This window comes from Rhinoraja longicauda, chromosome 21, assembly GCF_053455715.1.
Source record: "Rhinoraja longicauda isolate Sanriku21f chromosome 21, sRhiLon1.1, whole genome shotgun sequence".
NCBI lineage: Eukaryota > Metazoa > Chordata > Chondrichthyes > Rajiformes > Arhynchobatidae > Rhinoraja > Rhinoraja longicauda.
The window spans coordinates 11741269-11755278 of record NC_135973.1 but is presented as its reverse complement, the minus strand read 5'-3'; the positions used below and the strand labels follow the sequence as shown (position 1 = coordinate 11755278).

The 14010-nt window shown below is 39.6% G+C and overlaps 1 protein-coding gene across 1 annotated transcript in view; it reads left to right on the top strand.

The window, feature by feature from the left end:
- Window positions 1-14010, top strand: part of flii (FLII actin remodeling protein) — a 43281-nt gene that overhangs the window by 13210 nt on the left and 16061 nt on the right. The window contains exons 9-18 of the mRNA XM_078417756.1: window positions 222-379; window positions 864-948; window positions 2107-2254; window positions 3584-3717; window positions 5104-5316; window positions 5833-6012; window positions 8976-9055; window positions 9955-10029; window positions 12435-12518; window positions 13436-13607. Coding sequence (XP_078273882.1) covers window positions 222-379; window positions 864-948; window positions 2107-2254; window positions 3584-3717; window positions 5104-5316; window positions 5833-6012; window positions 8976-9055; window positions 9955-10029; window positions 12435-12518; window positions 13436-13607 — 1329 coding nt within the window. The remainder of the gene's footprint in view (window positions 1-221; window positions 380-863; window positions 949-2106; window positions 2255-3583; window positions 3718-5103; window positions 5317-5832; window positions 6013-8975; window positions 9056-9954; window positions 10030-12434; window positions 12519-13435; window positions 13608-14010) is intronic.

Below are 14010 nucleotides of genomic sequence, written 5' to 3'. Positions count from 1 at the left end.
TTTTTTGTTTTGCTGTTTTGATTACTGTGCAGAAAAGAGCTGATGGAAGTGAAATGAATGTAAATGCTTACAAACTCTGGAGCAAATGAATTTGCTTGCAAATCTGTACTAAAACAAATGAATCTAATCAGACCAAAGACAATGGCAGTAACAAGCAGTGAATGAACTTTAAATGTGTAATTGTGTTCATCTCCAAAATTGACAGTGTTTTTCTTCTTCAGTCAGCCATCTGCAAGTTAACAAAGCTAAAGAAGTTGTACTTGAACTCAAACAAGCTGGATTTCGATGGAATCCCATCAGGCATTGGGAAATTGGCAAACTTGGAGGAATTTATGGCAGCCAATAATAACCTTGAGCTGGTCCCAGAGAGTCTGTGCAGGTATGAACATTCTTCAGCTTCTACTTTCAGTATAAAGTTCCCTTACGGCAGTGTTTATAATTAATTTACCCTTGGGGTCCACAAGGCAGAAATTGTGCCGGGGTATAGTTTTATATGGGGAGGAAGGAAAATAATGTCTATGATGCTTCAGTACTTTCACTAGGTAACGATTCTTTAGTCGAAGCTGAAATGATGAGTGTAAATCAGTTGTTTGTAGGATTTACCAGCCAAATGTGGCTCCATGGAGCCCTTGGCTGGTAAGTGTTGACCATCATTTAACTCCAATGCCCCCTACACACTACCTTCATCTGGAGTAGCCAAGATTGATTATGATCTTCCACCTATACCCAGCTTGCCTGTGGTTAGATACGTATAGGTTGAACATTGAGCCACGACTCTCCTGTCTTGTGAAGAAAAAAAACCCATTGTAAGAGTTTCTCTGCTCTTTGGAAGTGAAAATTTTAACATAGATTTCTAATTGCAGATGTGCAAAATTAAAGAAGCTGATTCTTACTAAAAATCGTCTGGTCACTCTGCCTGAAGCCATCCATTTTCTTGCAGATATACAGGTAGCTTAATTCTAACACAACTTTCATTCAATTTTGTAGAATACCATGCTGTAATACATGGTTATTAGAGGTTATGTACATGTGATGATGCGCATTTGTTTGCAATTCGGGTTGGTTAATTTTCAGAGCATGTGTAGTTGGGAAAATATTCTTTTGATTGTGGGCAAGATGAAGGAGAGTGTTTTGAGTTGTAACTGTTTTCCTTCTAAGTAAAACATTTCAGAGTCCATTGTTTAGGGAAACTACTTTTAGAAAGTCAAATGAATCAATTAAAGTTTATTAAATGTCATTTTGTTTTCAAAAATGAAAATTTAAAGACAATAAATACTGAACACAATCAATTTTTAAAAAAAAGTATATTGTACGTGCCCATCTCCTGTGCAGTAGTTCCTCTACATTTTCATGAATGGGTTTTCTATTCCTGCACTTGGTCTAATCCTAGTGCAGGTTTAGTGGTCAGATTCTCCAGCAAGACTGCTGTAGACTTGCAGCACATTCACACATTGCCACTGGAATCCTGAGAGTCCAATACTGTTGTGCAGTCTGGAAAATCCCACTATAAAAAGGCAAGCAAATTGGATCTTCTCAGTTTGCGTGGGAATCCCAAACATTTTTAAGTTTATGGAAGCGGATATCAGTAATTCAGCACAGAATAATTTCTTGAATTATTGAATTTCTTGAAAGTAAAGTTAGTCAAAAATTATGATTAACTTGGAGGATACAAGACATGAATGGATATTAATTAAAAAAGTTATATTTTGAAAGACTATTTGAATCGATGTACCAAATATTGATGATTGTGTAAAACCACTTTAGATAATAGTAATAACTGGAGTGGAAATTCAGTCAGTCAGTTTAGTTCATTGTCACGTGTACCGAGGTACAGTGAAAAGCTTTTGTTTGCTAACCAGTTATCAGCGGAAAGACGAGCCATTTACAGTGTATAGATACATGATAAAGGAATAATGTTTAGTCGACATTTGCATAGAAATTACCCCATTGTAAAACCAAAACACCTTATCAATATGCACAAAAAAAACCCAGAAAATTAAAATTGGGTTAATTTTTCTTCCTGTCTATTTTTATTTCAGATCTTCAATATTGTGTCATTTATCCCTTCATTCTAAGAAGTTAATTTAATTTATTCTAATTTTTTAGGTTCTGGATGTTCGGGAAAATCCTAATTTGATTATGCCCCCTAAACCAGTGGATCAAACAGCAGAGTTTTACAATATTGACTTCTCCTTGCAGAACCAGCTTAGATTGGCTGGCGCATCACCGGCTGCAGTTGCAGCAGCTGGTGGAGGTACATACAACTGAGATATAATGTTTATTCACTTTGTGCAATGTATTTCATGCCATCCTATCAAGCTGAAATATCTAGCCAAACCAAGCTGTGGTGACGTTACAGAGTGGACTGGAAAATAACTCTGTTTCGAGGAAGGAACTGCAGATGCTGCTTTATACTGAAGACGCCATCCTATCAAGCTGAAATATCTAACCAAACCAATCTGTGGTGACGTTACAGAGTGGACTGGAAAATAACTCTGTTTCGAGGAAGGAACTGCAGATGCTGCTTTATACTGAAGATAGACACCAAGTGCTGAAGTAACTCAGTGGGTTAGGCAGCATCTCTGGAGAAAAGGAATGGGTGACGTTTCGGGTCGGAACCCTTCTTCAGACTGAAAGTATTGGGGGTGGGGGGCAGGAGACCTTGGAGGCAGGAAAAGGCCAGAACCTGTTTTGTGTTTATCATCAAAGTGTGACAGGTTCAGTCAGTATGTTGAGAAGTGAGTTCTCAGGCCATTGAAAGAAACGGTCTGTGAAAACGAAACTTCATAGGACAGGGAAGAGGCCAGGATCGTGACAAGCTGAGAGCTAGATGGTTCACAATGAGGTTAGAATGTGAGCATATTAAGTCCTTATTCTTATCTTTTAATAAAATAAATTAGGCATCTACTCATGTTCTAACTCAAACCTTCTCTGATCTTAATATGAATGCTGAAGAAGTCTGAAGAAGGGTCTCGACCCGAAACGTCACCCATTCCTTCTCTCCTGAGATGCTGCCTGACCTGCTGAGTTACTCCAGCATTTTGTGAATAAATACCTTCGATTTGTACCAGCATCTGCAGTTATTTTCTTATACTTGTGCTCAGATTGCAGACTGTTGTAACTATAACAAAGTTTGGAAGAAAAATTATTTGCAAAATCCGTTCTTTTATTTTATAATTTCCCGGATTCAGATTATGCTTTTTTGTGTTGCTATTAGCGGGGCTGTGAAGCATGCTCAACAGGTTACGCTGTACTAACGGAGAGAAAGTAGAGACAAAATCACTGGCAGAAATAGCCAGTTCTGATACAAATAGAATGAAAAAACTAGTTATCAACTTTATTCCTTGAGTATATTTTGGTCTTCATTGGAAGTGTTTCTGGGCATTAGAAGCTTTTCAATACATCACTGAAGCTATTACTCTATGGGGTCAAGCTGTTTAACACAGGGGAGCTGTGAAATTTTTAGCTGATGTTGATCCCTGACCAATGCTCACGCTTTGGGAGAATTGGGTTCTGCATCTTAAATAAAGTATAAAGAAAAATGGGTTTAATTTTTATTTAATTTTCCCTTTTGGAAAAAAAGGGGTCACACCTCGGGATCCAATAGCTCGAAAAATGCGTCTCCGGAGAAGAAAGGACTCCACCCAAGATGACCAGGCCAAACAAGTACTGAAGGGAATGAGCGATGTAACACAGGAAAAGAACAAAAAAATGGAGGTAAATACTTGATTCTGCCTGAAAACATAAACAGAATAAACGTGGAAATCTCTTGGAGGGATAACTGCTAATGTGTGACTCTTTTCTAACAATTTAAAGCTTTTGTAAATATATAAACAGTAAAATCAAAGGAGGATGGATATTTTGATAATTTGGCCGGTTTCTGTATGTTCCTTTAAAATGAACAATCTTCAGATTATTATAATCTGCAGCTCTGTATAAACAACAGTATTCCTAAAAAACAAGGACAGAGGTAAATTAAGGGAGCTCTGTATGAACATCAATGTGGGTGAGTGGGTTGTGTGATACAAAGCTGATAAACAAAAAATCAAGTTCATCCTATGATCCTAGAAAGGTATAGCACATCCTTGCTGGCCAAAGTAAATTCTAGGTTTATCCTATCTTCCAGCTCCCACTTCAGTCTTTCAGGCCGTGTATTTCAAACCCCATCCCAGCAAACAAACTCTATCGTTTGAGTTCAGAAAGTGACATAGAGTCACAGGGCATGGACACAGGCCCTGCGGCCCAACATGCTCACACCGAGAGTCCTGGAGTCAGACAGCATGGAAACAGGCCCTTCATGCATGATTGTGGACAGCCAGCAAATAAAGCACTTGTCTTTGATTAATATTTTCCCCACTTGTGAACAAATGTCAGCATTCAGCATTGTACATGCACAAATAGAGAATGCACAAGCCACAAGAAGAATCAATTCATTTAAATAAGACCCCAAGAAAATCGGGGGGGGGGGAATGCAATGCAACGCAACATTATGATTCCATAATGGGCATCAAGACTTAACTTTCCCCAAGACGTTGTTTCTTGCAGTACCCTTTTGCAACCAGACAAAAAACAAAATTGCACGTTAACTTGGGTCTACTAATTCTGGGATCTACTCCCCTCAGAAACCACTCTTCAGATGCCAGCTTAGGCTTCTCGTGCCAAGGGTATGGAATGAAGCTCACTCCAGAAAGAGCCCATTTATTGGACTGACCCACAGAAGGAATACTGTGAAAGCAGTCCATTGTCAAGAACAAGTTCCTTAGAACGGATGTAATTATTTGACGAGGATTATGGGATTCTCCCAGTGTATCAAGCAACGCAGATTTTTAATTCAGGAACTGGTTTGCACCTATTGCATTGACACATCAATGGGAAAAGCAGAGAATAACGATTGACTATATTCAAAAAGATGAATTTGTAATTTTAATTCTCAATTCTGGGGTGAATGGAAAGGAAGCATGACTGTCTTGGATCATTGATGGTAATGCATGGTTCCTTTAGTTTTGTTCAGTACTAGTACAGTTAGTCAGTTTGAAACAATAAATGCTGATAAGCCGATCATCTCAAAGTTTGTTTCATTAGCATTTACCCTTTTTCTTGCAGGAGGTGGGAGAAGTCAAGTACTCAGACCTGAAGACCAAGCGATGGGATCAGGGTCTGGAGAAACCTCCACTTGATTATTCGGAGTTCTTCACTGACGATGTTGGTCATATCCCGGGGGTCATCATTTGGCACATCGAGAATTTTATTCCTACTCAAATTGATGAGACTTTTCATGGGAAGTTCTATGAAGCAGACTGCTACATTATCCTGAAGGTAACCATCACAGGGAGAAAGTAGAATAGAATTCAGATGAGTAGATTTCATACGAAGTCCTCATAAAGTGAACAATTAAGAAACGTAGATTAGTTTCACGTTGCCTTTTCTGTCACCCCAGAACAAGAAAACGCCTAGTATTATTTTCTGCTCTGTTGTTATACATATGCACTCACGTGCATGCACTTGCGCGTGCACACTCACAGTTATCCCGTTCATTTATAGAGAAATAATGTTTAATTGGACAGAAGATAAATTGCCATTGAATACAGAAGTACAAAATTTGAGTTCTTCCAAGGATAGTCTCTTAACCTGATTAGCATTGATCATATAATTCACAATATGATTTCTGCCCTAACAATCTGTAAATATGACTGCTAATTTTTGCGACATTTAATTTTATTTTTAATGTTTGTCAGCCATAGGAAAGAAAACCATAATTTTTGTGCTCTCAAGATTGTTGTAATATTTGAATGTTTATTTTTAAACTACTTGATATACTGCTTTATTTTGTAGACTTTACTAGATGAGAATGGCGCTTTGAGCTGGCAAATATTCTACTGGATTGGTCAGGAAGCTACAATGGATAAAAAAGCATGTGCTGCCATCCATGCGGTCAATCTCCGTAATTTTCTTGGAGCACAGTGCAGGACAATTCGTGAGGAAATGGGCGATGAGAGTGAAGAATTTAGTGCGGTCTGTATATGATTGGGTATAAAAGTGGCTACACTTAGATATCAGTACTGTCTCAGTGGTTATTTGGAATCTACCTGGTTGATAATGTCATGTTCATAAGTGATAGGAATAGAATTAGGCCATTTGGCCCATCAAGTCTACTCTGCCATTCAATCATGGCTGATCTATCTCTCCCTCCTAACCCCCTTCTCCCCATAACCTCTGTCACCTGTACAAATCAAGAATCTATCTCTGCCTTAAAAATATCCACTGACTTAGCCTCCAGAGCCTTCTGCGGCAAAAAATTCTACCGATTCACCACCCTCTGACTAAAGAAATTTCTTCTCATCTCCTTCCTAAAAGAACGTCCTTTAATTCTGAGGCTATGACCTCTAGTCCTAGACTCTCCCTCTAGTGGAAACATCCTCTCCACATCCACTCTATCCAAGCCTTTCACTACTCTTCAATTAAGTCCCCTCTCATTCTAAACTCCAGCGAGTACAGGCCCAGTGCCGATAAACACTCATCATAGGTTCATCCTGGGATCATTCTTGTAAATCACCTCTGAACCCTGAATTTTTCCCCCAGTTATTTTCACCAATCCATTATCGTTTGTTTCTCAGTAAGGAACAGTGCTAGTAGTGGACCAGCTCTATTGGCAATATGACCCTTCATCAATGCACCAAAGCAGCTATGTTCCTATGCATAAATATTACACAATATTCAAACTTGTCTGTGCAGATTCCATGCTTGTCTGGTTTTCACAAGATTGACTTTACCTATGGTTGACTGGATAAAGAATGGAATTTTTAATTTTTTAGTTTGTTTAGACTAATAATGATATTTCATTTTGAGATCAGATCTGGGACTTTTTATTCTACTAATGTTGATTTGACACAAATGCATTCATCCATGTACCCCAGGGCACAATCCATGCTCCATATAAAGGCAGCTTCTTCGTGGAATGTCTCAGTTTTAAAATCCAAATAAATGGCACCTGTACTTCCATCAAAAAATCAGACCCAAACTAGTTAAATGATCCAATTAGTAATGTAATACTAAATGACTCTTGCCCAACAGCAGATATATGATGTTTAACTGTATTTTGTTACATTGAACAGAAACCTGCTTATTTCTAATTAACAAAGAACTCATTGGTGAAGCACCTATATATGATTTCAAGGCATTACACTGGTTTCAGCCAACTTTAAAAATGCTGTGAATGGGGATATGTGACAGCTGAGTTATGCATGGAAAACACTTTTATGAAAGCAGTGAGTTAAATGACCAGATAATCTTGAACAGACTGAGGATGAATGTTGACCCTAGTTCTAGGTCAATCCTGCTCTTCAAATAGTGATGTTGCCTTTTTTTGCAGCCACCGGAGGGAGGCTGCACGAAGTATGTCATTTTAATGTCTCAACTAAATGATGAGTAAGGCCTCTAACAGTGTGCAGTATTCTCCCCTTGTATGGTACTGAGGCAGCAAGCCTCCAGATTTGTCTGGAAACCATGTCCTCTGAGCCTGATGAGAATGCTTAATGAAGACTGATGCCAGTAAATTGATCTTAGTCAAATCTTCATAAGATAACTAAATTAATTAAGGATATTCTTTTACAGATACTCATTGTCAACAACTGGCTTGATCAAAGGACAACAAAATAGTGAATTAGGACTAATCAGCCTGACAAATTATTGGATAAATGCTGAAGTCCATTAGGGAAAGTGGATACTGAAATCATATTGAGCCAGGTTGTCTGAGTTGACATCTGTCCTCTTGTCTCCTTGTATACCACAATAGTCACAGACTGGGCTAACCATATGGTGAGCTTTGCTTTGTTTACTGCTCACGATGCAATTTGGTGTCGAGTCACGTGACCAGCCCTTGCCACAGCCATGATCATATTGAATGGCTCGAAGTGCTGAATGACCCACTCCTGCACCTACTTTCTATGTTTCTACGATGTTGTTGTCTATCTTTCATAGGTGATTGATGTGAAACCCCTATGTGATGTTCCTTGGCAGTGTCCTCTCTTGGAGTAGTGCATGGCTTCATACCCACTCCCTACTCCAAATTGAGACATAGCTGATGATCAGTGGTGAAGAAGGGCTGCTCCTAATCGTACCATGCTGATTTTTACATGATGTGTAGGAAGGAACTACAGATGCTGGTTTAACCCAAAGATAGATACAAAAAGCTCGAGTAACTCAGCGGGACAGGCAGCATCTCTGGAGAGAAGGAATGGGTGACGTTTCGGGTCGAGACCCTTCTTCAGACTAGTCAGGCAAAAGGGAAACGAGAGATATTGACGATGATGTAGAGAGATATAGAACAATGAATGGAAGATATTGAAAAAAGTAACGCTGATAAAGGAAACAGGCCATTGTTTGCTGGTTGTTGGGTGAAAGCGAGAAGCTGGTGCGACTTGGGTGGGGGAGGGATAGAGAGAGGGAATGCCAGGTTACTTGAAGTTAGAGAAATCAATATTCAGAACCACTGGGCTGTAAGCTGCCCAAGGGAAATATGAGATGCTGTTCCTCCAATTTGCGTTGAGTCTCACTCTGACAATCATGATGTTGGTTCCTGCTTAGGACATGGTTTTCCTAAGTTAGACAGGATATTCTTAATTTCATATTGGCTATCATTGACCATAAATGGAAATATTAATGGTAGACACTTGTATCAACATCACTGACTTGTTCTTCAATGTTCCGTGAAGGGATATTTTCTTTATAGTTTGGCCCTAGCGTAGACCATAATAAAACATCACATGCAATTGCAACAGGCAGCAATTTGCCTGCAAGACAGTTAAACCGTTTACAATGGAATTCACCATCAGGATTGATAACATCATCAAACGTGGCACCTTTTTCTTGTCAAAGCTGGAGCTGTTAACCTATCCATATATCAGCATTGTTTTCAGTTGTGTCAAATTTGTAACTAATGAATTAAATCTTTCTCATTGTTTTTTTAATGTCTGCAGATATTTGATAGCATTTGCTATATTGAAGGGGGAACAGCAAGTGGCTTCTACACAGTAGAAGAAGCACAGTACATCACCAGGTAAAAGTTGTAAGAATTGGCTTTCTAATGTAGATAGTACAGAGAGAGAGAGAGAGAGAGAGAGAGAGAGAGAGAGAGAGAGAGAGAGAGAGAGAGAGAGAGAGAGAGAGAGAGAGAGAAAGACAGACAGACAGACAGACAGAGAGAGAGAGTCAGAGGAAGAAATTAGAAATTGCTTATTTTTATTGCTGGGCTTTCACATTTTTTTTGCCTACACAGTAGATTATATTTGAACACAATGTGTTTTATAATTGCGTGGTGTGTATAGAGTCATTCTGCATGAAAATGGGCCATTTCCGTTACCCTGTATCCATCTGTACACTGTGGGGGGGCCCTGTTTGAAATCATGTCTAGTCTTTCCACTGACCGGCACGCAACAAGAAAGCTTTTCACTGTACCTCAGTACATGTGACAATAAACTAAACTAAATTGAAGTAGTATTTTAAAGTGTAGTTACTGATGTAAAGGAAAATAGCTGTGAATTCATGATGTGTCGTTTTTGCATGTAAACAATTGTCCATTGGCAACTGATTGGATTGCTAAAACTAAAGAGAAACTGTTCACCCTTATTCTCTGTAACTGTATTTTGTAATGTCTAAGGTTTAAAAAATTTAAGCATGTAAAATATGTAATTTATCAATTGAACTGATTTTTGTCTCTAAAAATAATTTTATTTGCTAAAGTAGCTATTTGAAACCATTCCTAGTCTAACTTGACACTTCGCTCAGCGCCGGAACTTTATTGGCTAAACACATCCCTCAATTTTGAGTATTGTAATTTATTGACTCGCCTTTTTATTGACAAAAGAAAAAATCGTTTTATTTTAGAAATGGAGGTTTCGGGCCCAGGAACGGTTTTTCTTTTAGCTTTTATTAACTATATTTTTGTCCCTTCTGCAGGTTATTTCGTGTCTATGGTAAAAAGAATATAAAATTGGAACCTGTTCCACTTAAAGCGTCAAGTTTGGATCCTCGGTAAGCTGTTAAATGCAATTTAATTTTGTGACTCGGCAAGAGTTATTTTATTTATCTGTGTTTACTGGGCTTTAAAAAAAGGTCAATTCTACTTGTATTATTCTCGATTCATCATGCCAGATTGTCCCCAGTAGCGACGATCAATAAATTAATTTGCTCTCCTAAATTCGGAATAAGTTGTCAAGTCAAGTCAAGTCAAGTCAAGTCAAGTCAATTTTATTTGTATAGCACATTTAAAAACAACCCACGTTGACCAAAGTGCTGTACATTTGATTAGGTTCCAATAGAAAAAAAAATGAAAACATACAGTAGCACGCAAACAGTTCACAGCGCCTCCTCAATGAGCCTCAAACGCTAGGGAGTAGAAATATGTTTTGAGCCTGGACTTAAAGGAGTCGATGGAGGGGGCAGTTCTGATCGGGAGAGGGATGCTGTTCCACAGTCTAGGAGCTGCAACCGCAAAAGCGCGGTCACCCCTGAGTTTAAGCCTAGACCGTGGGATAGTGAATAGCCCCAAGTCGGCCGATCTGAGGGACCTGGAGTTAGAGAGGGGGGTTAGAAGATTTTTGATGTAGGGGGGGGAGTGTCCATTTAGGGCTTTATACGTGAATAGGAGGAGCTTGAAGTTGATTCTGTACCGTACAGGGAGCCAGTGGAGAGAGGCCAGAATCGGGGTGATGTGGTCCCTTTTACGGGTACCCGTCAGGAGTCTCGCTGCGGCGTTTTGGACCAGTTGCAGGCGGGACAGGGAAGATTGGCTGATCCCAGTGTATAGGGAGTTGCAGTAGTCTAGGCGGGAGGAAATGAAAGCGTGAATGATTTTTTCTGTGTCGTCGAATTTGAGGAAAGGTTTGATTTTAGCTATGGTTCGAAGTTGGAAGAAGCTGGCTTTTACCACAGCGTTGACTTGCTTATCAAATTTTAATGCAGAGTCAAATATCATGCCGAGGTTTTTGACATGCGGTTTGACTAGGCAGGATAGGCTTCCAAGACTGCCTGTTATCAATTTGATGGAGTCGGGGGGGCCGAATAGGATGACCTCAGACTTGCTCTCATTTAATTGGAGGAAGTTCTGTGCCATCCAACATTTTATGTCCTCAAGGCAGTGTGAGAGGCTGTTTAAATTTGACTGGTTGTTGGGTTTCAGGGGGAGGTAAAGCTGAGTGTCATCGGCATAGCAGTGGAAAGAAATGCCGTGCCTTTGAATGATTTGGCCAAGGGGGAGCATGTATAGAGAAAAGAGAATGGGGCCTAGGATTGAGCCTTGTGGAACTCCGCAGGAGAGGCTAGCTGGAGCAGAGGAATAACTGCCTAAGTTGTGAGTGCAAACCACAATTTCTAAATTTGAGGATGAGCCAAAATAAAGGGAATGATGCCGAACCTTAATAAAACCCTGATCCAACCTCAGCTGCATTACTGTGTTCAGTTCTGATCATCTTATTGTAGGAGCCACACTTCGCAGTAAACTTCATCTACCAAATATCTGCCCATTGATGTGAAGGTATTAGAAGGGATTTATGAGAAGGTTTACACAAGGAACTGCAGATGCTGGTGGACAAAAAAAGACACATAGTGCTGGAATACCCTTCTTCAGTACTTTCACACTGAAGAATGGTCCCAACCCGAAACATCACCTATCCATGTTCTTCAGAGATGTTGCCTGACCTGCTGAGTAACTCCAGCACTTTCTGTCTTTTTTTTTTAACAAGGTGGGTCCTGGGTTAGAGGACTTCAGTTACGAGGAATAGATTAAAAAGAAGGGAATTATTTTACTTGGAGAAGGATGAGGGGGATTTGATTGCATATGAAATGATGATGGGTCTGGACTGAGTGAATAGTGGGATGCAGATGCCATCGAGTGGGAAGTAGAGCTTGAGGACCAGAAGTCACCGGTAGAAAATAAACAGGAAGTAAATTAAGGAAAACGTTTCTACATAATGTGTGGTTGGAGTATGGAGTGCAGTACCTACAAATAATCTTTGAAGGAGCTGGATAAATATGCGGTGAGAACAAATCTGAAAGACTATGGAAGAGGGACTGGGGGGACAGTTGGGACTAGCGAGGTTCTGTCGTGGAGAATCAGCCTGGACAGGATGGGCTAAATGACCACCTAGTACTATACCATACTAGGGTTTTATGATTTTTGTCTTTGCTAGTTGTTTTGCAAAATAGTTAGTTGGGCCATTTGAAGCTGTGTACGTGAAAAAATAGTCCTTTAATAGGTGGTGTGGGAAGGAACTGCAGATGCTGGTTTATACCGAAGATATGCCTCTGATATCTAATCACTGAACCCTGAACAACAAGTCAGTGATGGAGATACAAGTGTCCACCATTAGTACCTCCATTTATGGTCAATGATGGCTAATATGAAATTAAGAATCTATTTACCTTTTCTTCTTCCCCAGTTTTGTGTTCCTTCTTGATCATGGACTTGAGATTTACGTCTGGAGGGGCTCCCAGGCCACTTTAAGTGCAAGCACCAAAGCCAGGTACGATTCATCTGGAGTAATGCCTATGATTTTTGTTCGTCAGTAAAGATACAGTGGATACAGAAGGATGCAGCAAGACTATATTAGGGTGTCAAGGGGATTAGCCACAAGGAAAAAATGTAGAAGCTTTGATTTATTTATAAAGTTGTCGGATGCCTTCCAGTGGGACATAAATACAGTTTATAGATTAAATGGACCTGGACTGTTACTTAAATGTACATCTGACGGTGGAACGCGAGGCAGTAAAATTAAATGCATGAAAAGTCATTTAAAAACATATAAAGATTTTTTTTTAAATCTTAATGATAGATATTTGTAACAGTCTAATAAATCATTAAGGACATTAGAGCAACAGTGAAGTGCTGTTTGGACAGGTTGGAAGAGAAATCAGCTACAGTGTGGTCTTGACCTCCCACCTACCTCATCAGAGACCTTTGAACGATCGTTAATTGGACTCTATCATAATTCAATGTTATATCTTGCACTAAATGTTGTGCCCTTTAGTCTTTATCTGTGCACAGCTTGATTGTATTCATGAAAAGTCTTTTTGACTGGGTAGCACACAAACAAAAGCAGTTCACTGTACCTTCCTTGGTACATGTGATGATAATAGACTAAACTGGATTAAATGTGTTGAATGGGGCACTTGCTCTTTTCCCATACCTGAACTTCCTTGGCCTTTTTTGACTATGTTATCCTCAATCCCAAGAACTGCTTTATGAGATTACTGAGATAAGATCTGAGTTCTGATGACTGCTGTGTCAAGGAGACGGCTGTTTGATTTTTGTGTGGGCTGTTTCAACATTTACTGCTTTCTGTAGACCCAGGATGATGCCATTTCTTTGAGGGCTGTAGTTGAATATATGGACTGTTCAATCATGATTAAGATGTTGAAATTGAAACTTCCTGGCTTTCAGGCTATTTGCTGAAAAGATAAATAAAAACGAGAGAAAAGGAAATGCAGAGATTGTGCAATTAATGCAGACTCAGGAGGTGCCGGAATTTTGGGAGGTGCTGGGAGGACAACCTGAGCAGATTACATGTCACGTGGTGGACAACTTCAAGCCAGTGAGGCCTAAGCTTTATAAGGTAAAAATAAGATTTTTTTTAAATCTTCAACAGAAATATAGAAAAGTTTTTTTTCTTACTTGGTTGTACTCTCCTTGTGTAATGCATGTACTCTGTGCACATTGTCTTTATTCTGCGAATTGAGCCTTTTGCATTGGACGTGTCGGAAAATAACTCCAGATGCTGGTTCAAATTGAAGGTAGGCACAAAATGCTGGAGTAACTCAGCGGGTCAGGCAGCATCTCAGGAGAGAAGGAACCCATTCCCTCTCTCCTGAGATGCTGCCTGACCTGCTGAGTTACTCCAGCATTTTGTGTCTACCTTTTTGTATTGGACACTCATTTCTCATCGATTTCTTGTTCAGGCAGAAAACTGAGGTGGTAGATCTAATAAACAGAATTAACTCTGTCCACTTTGCTGCACA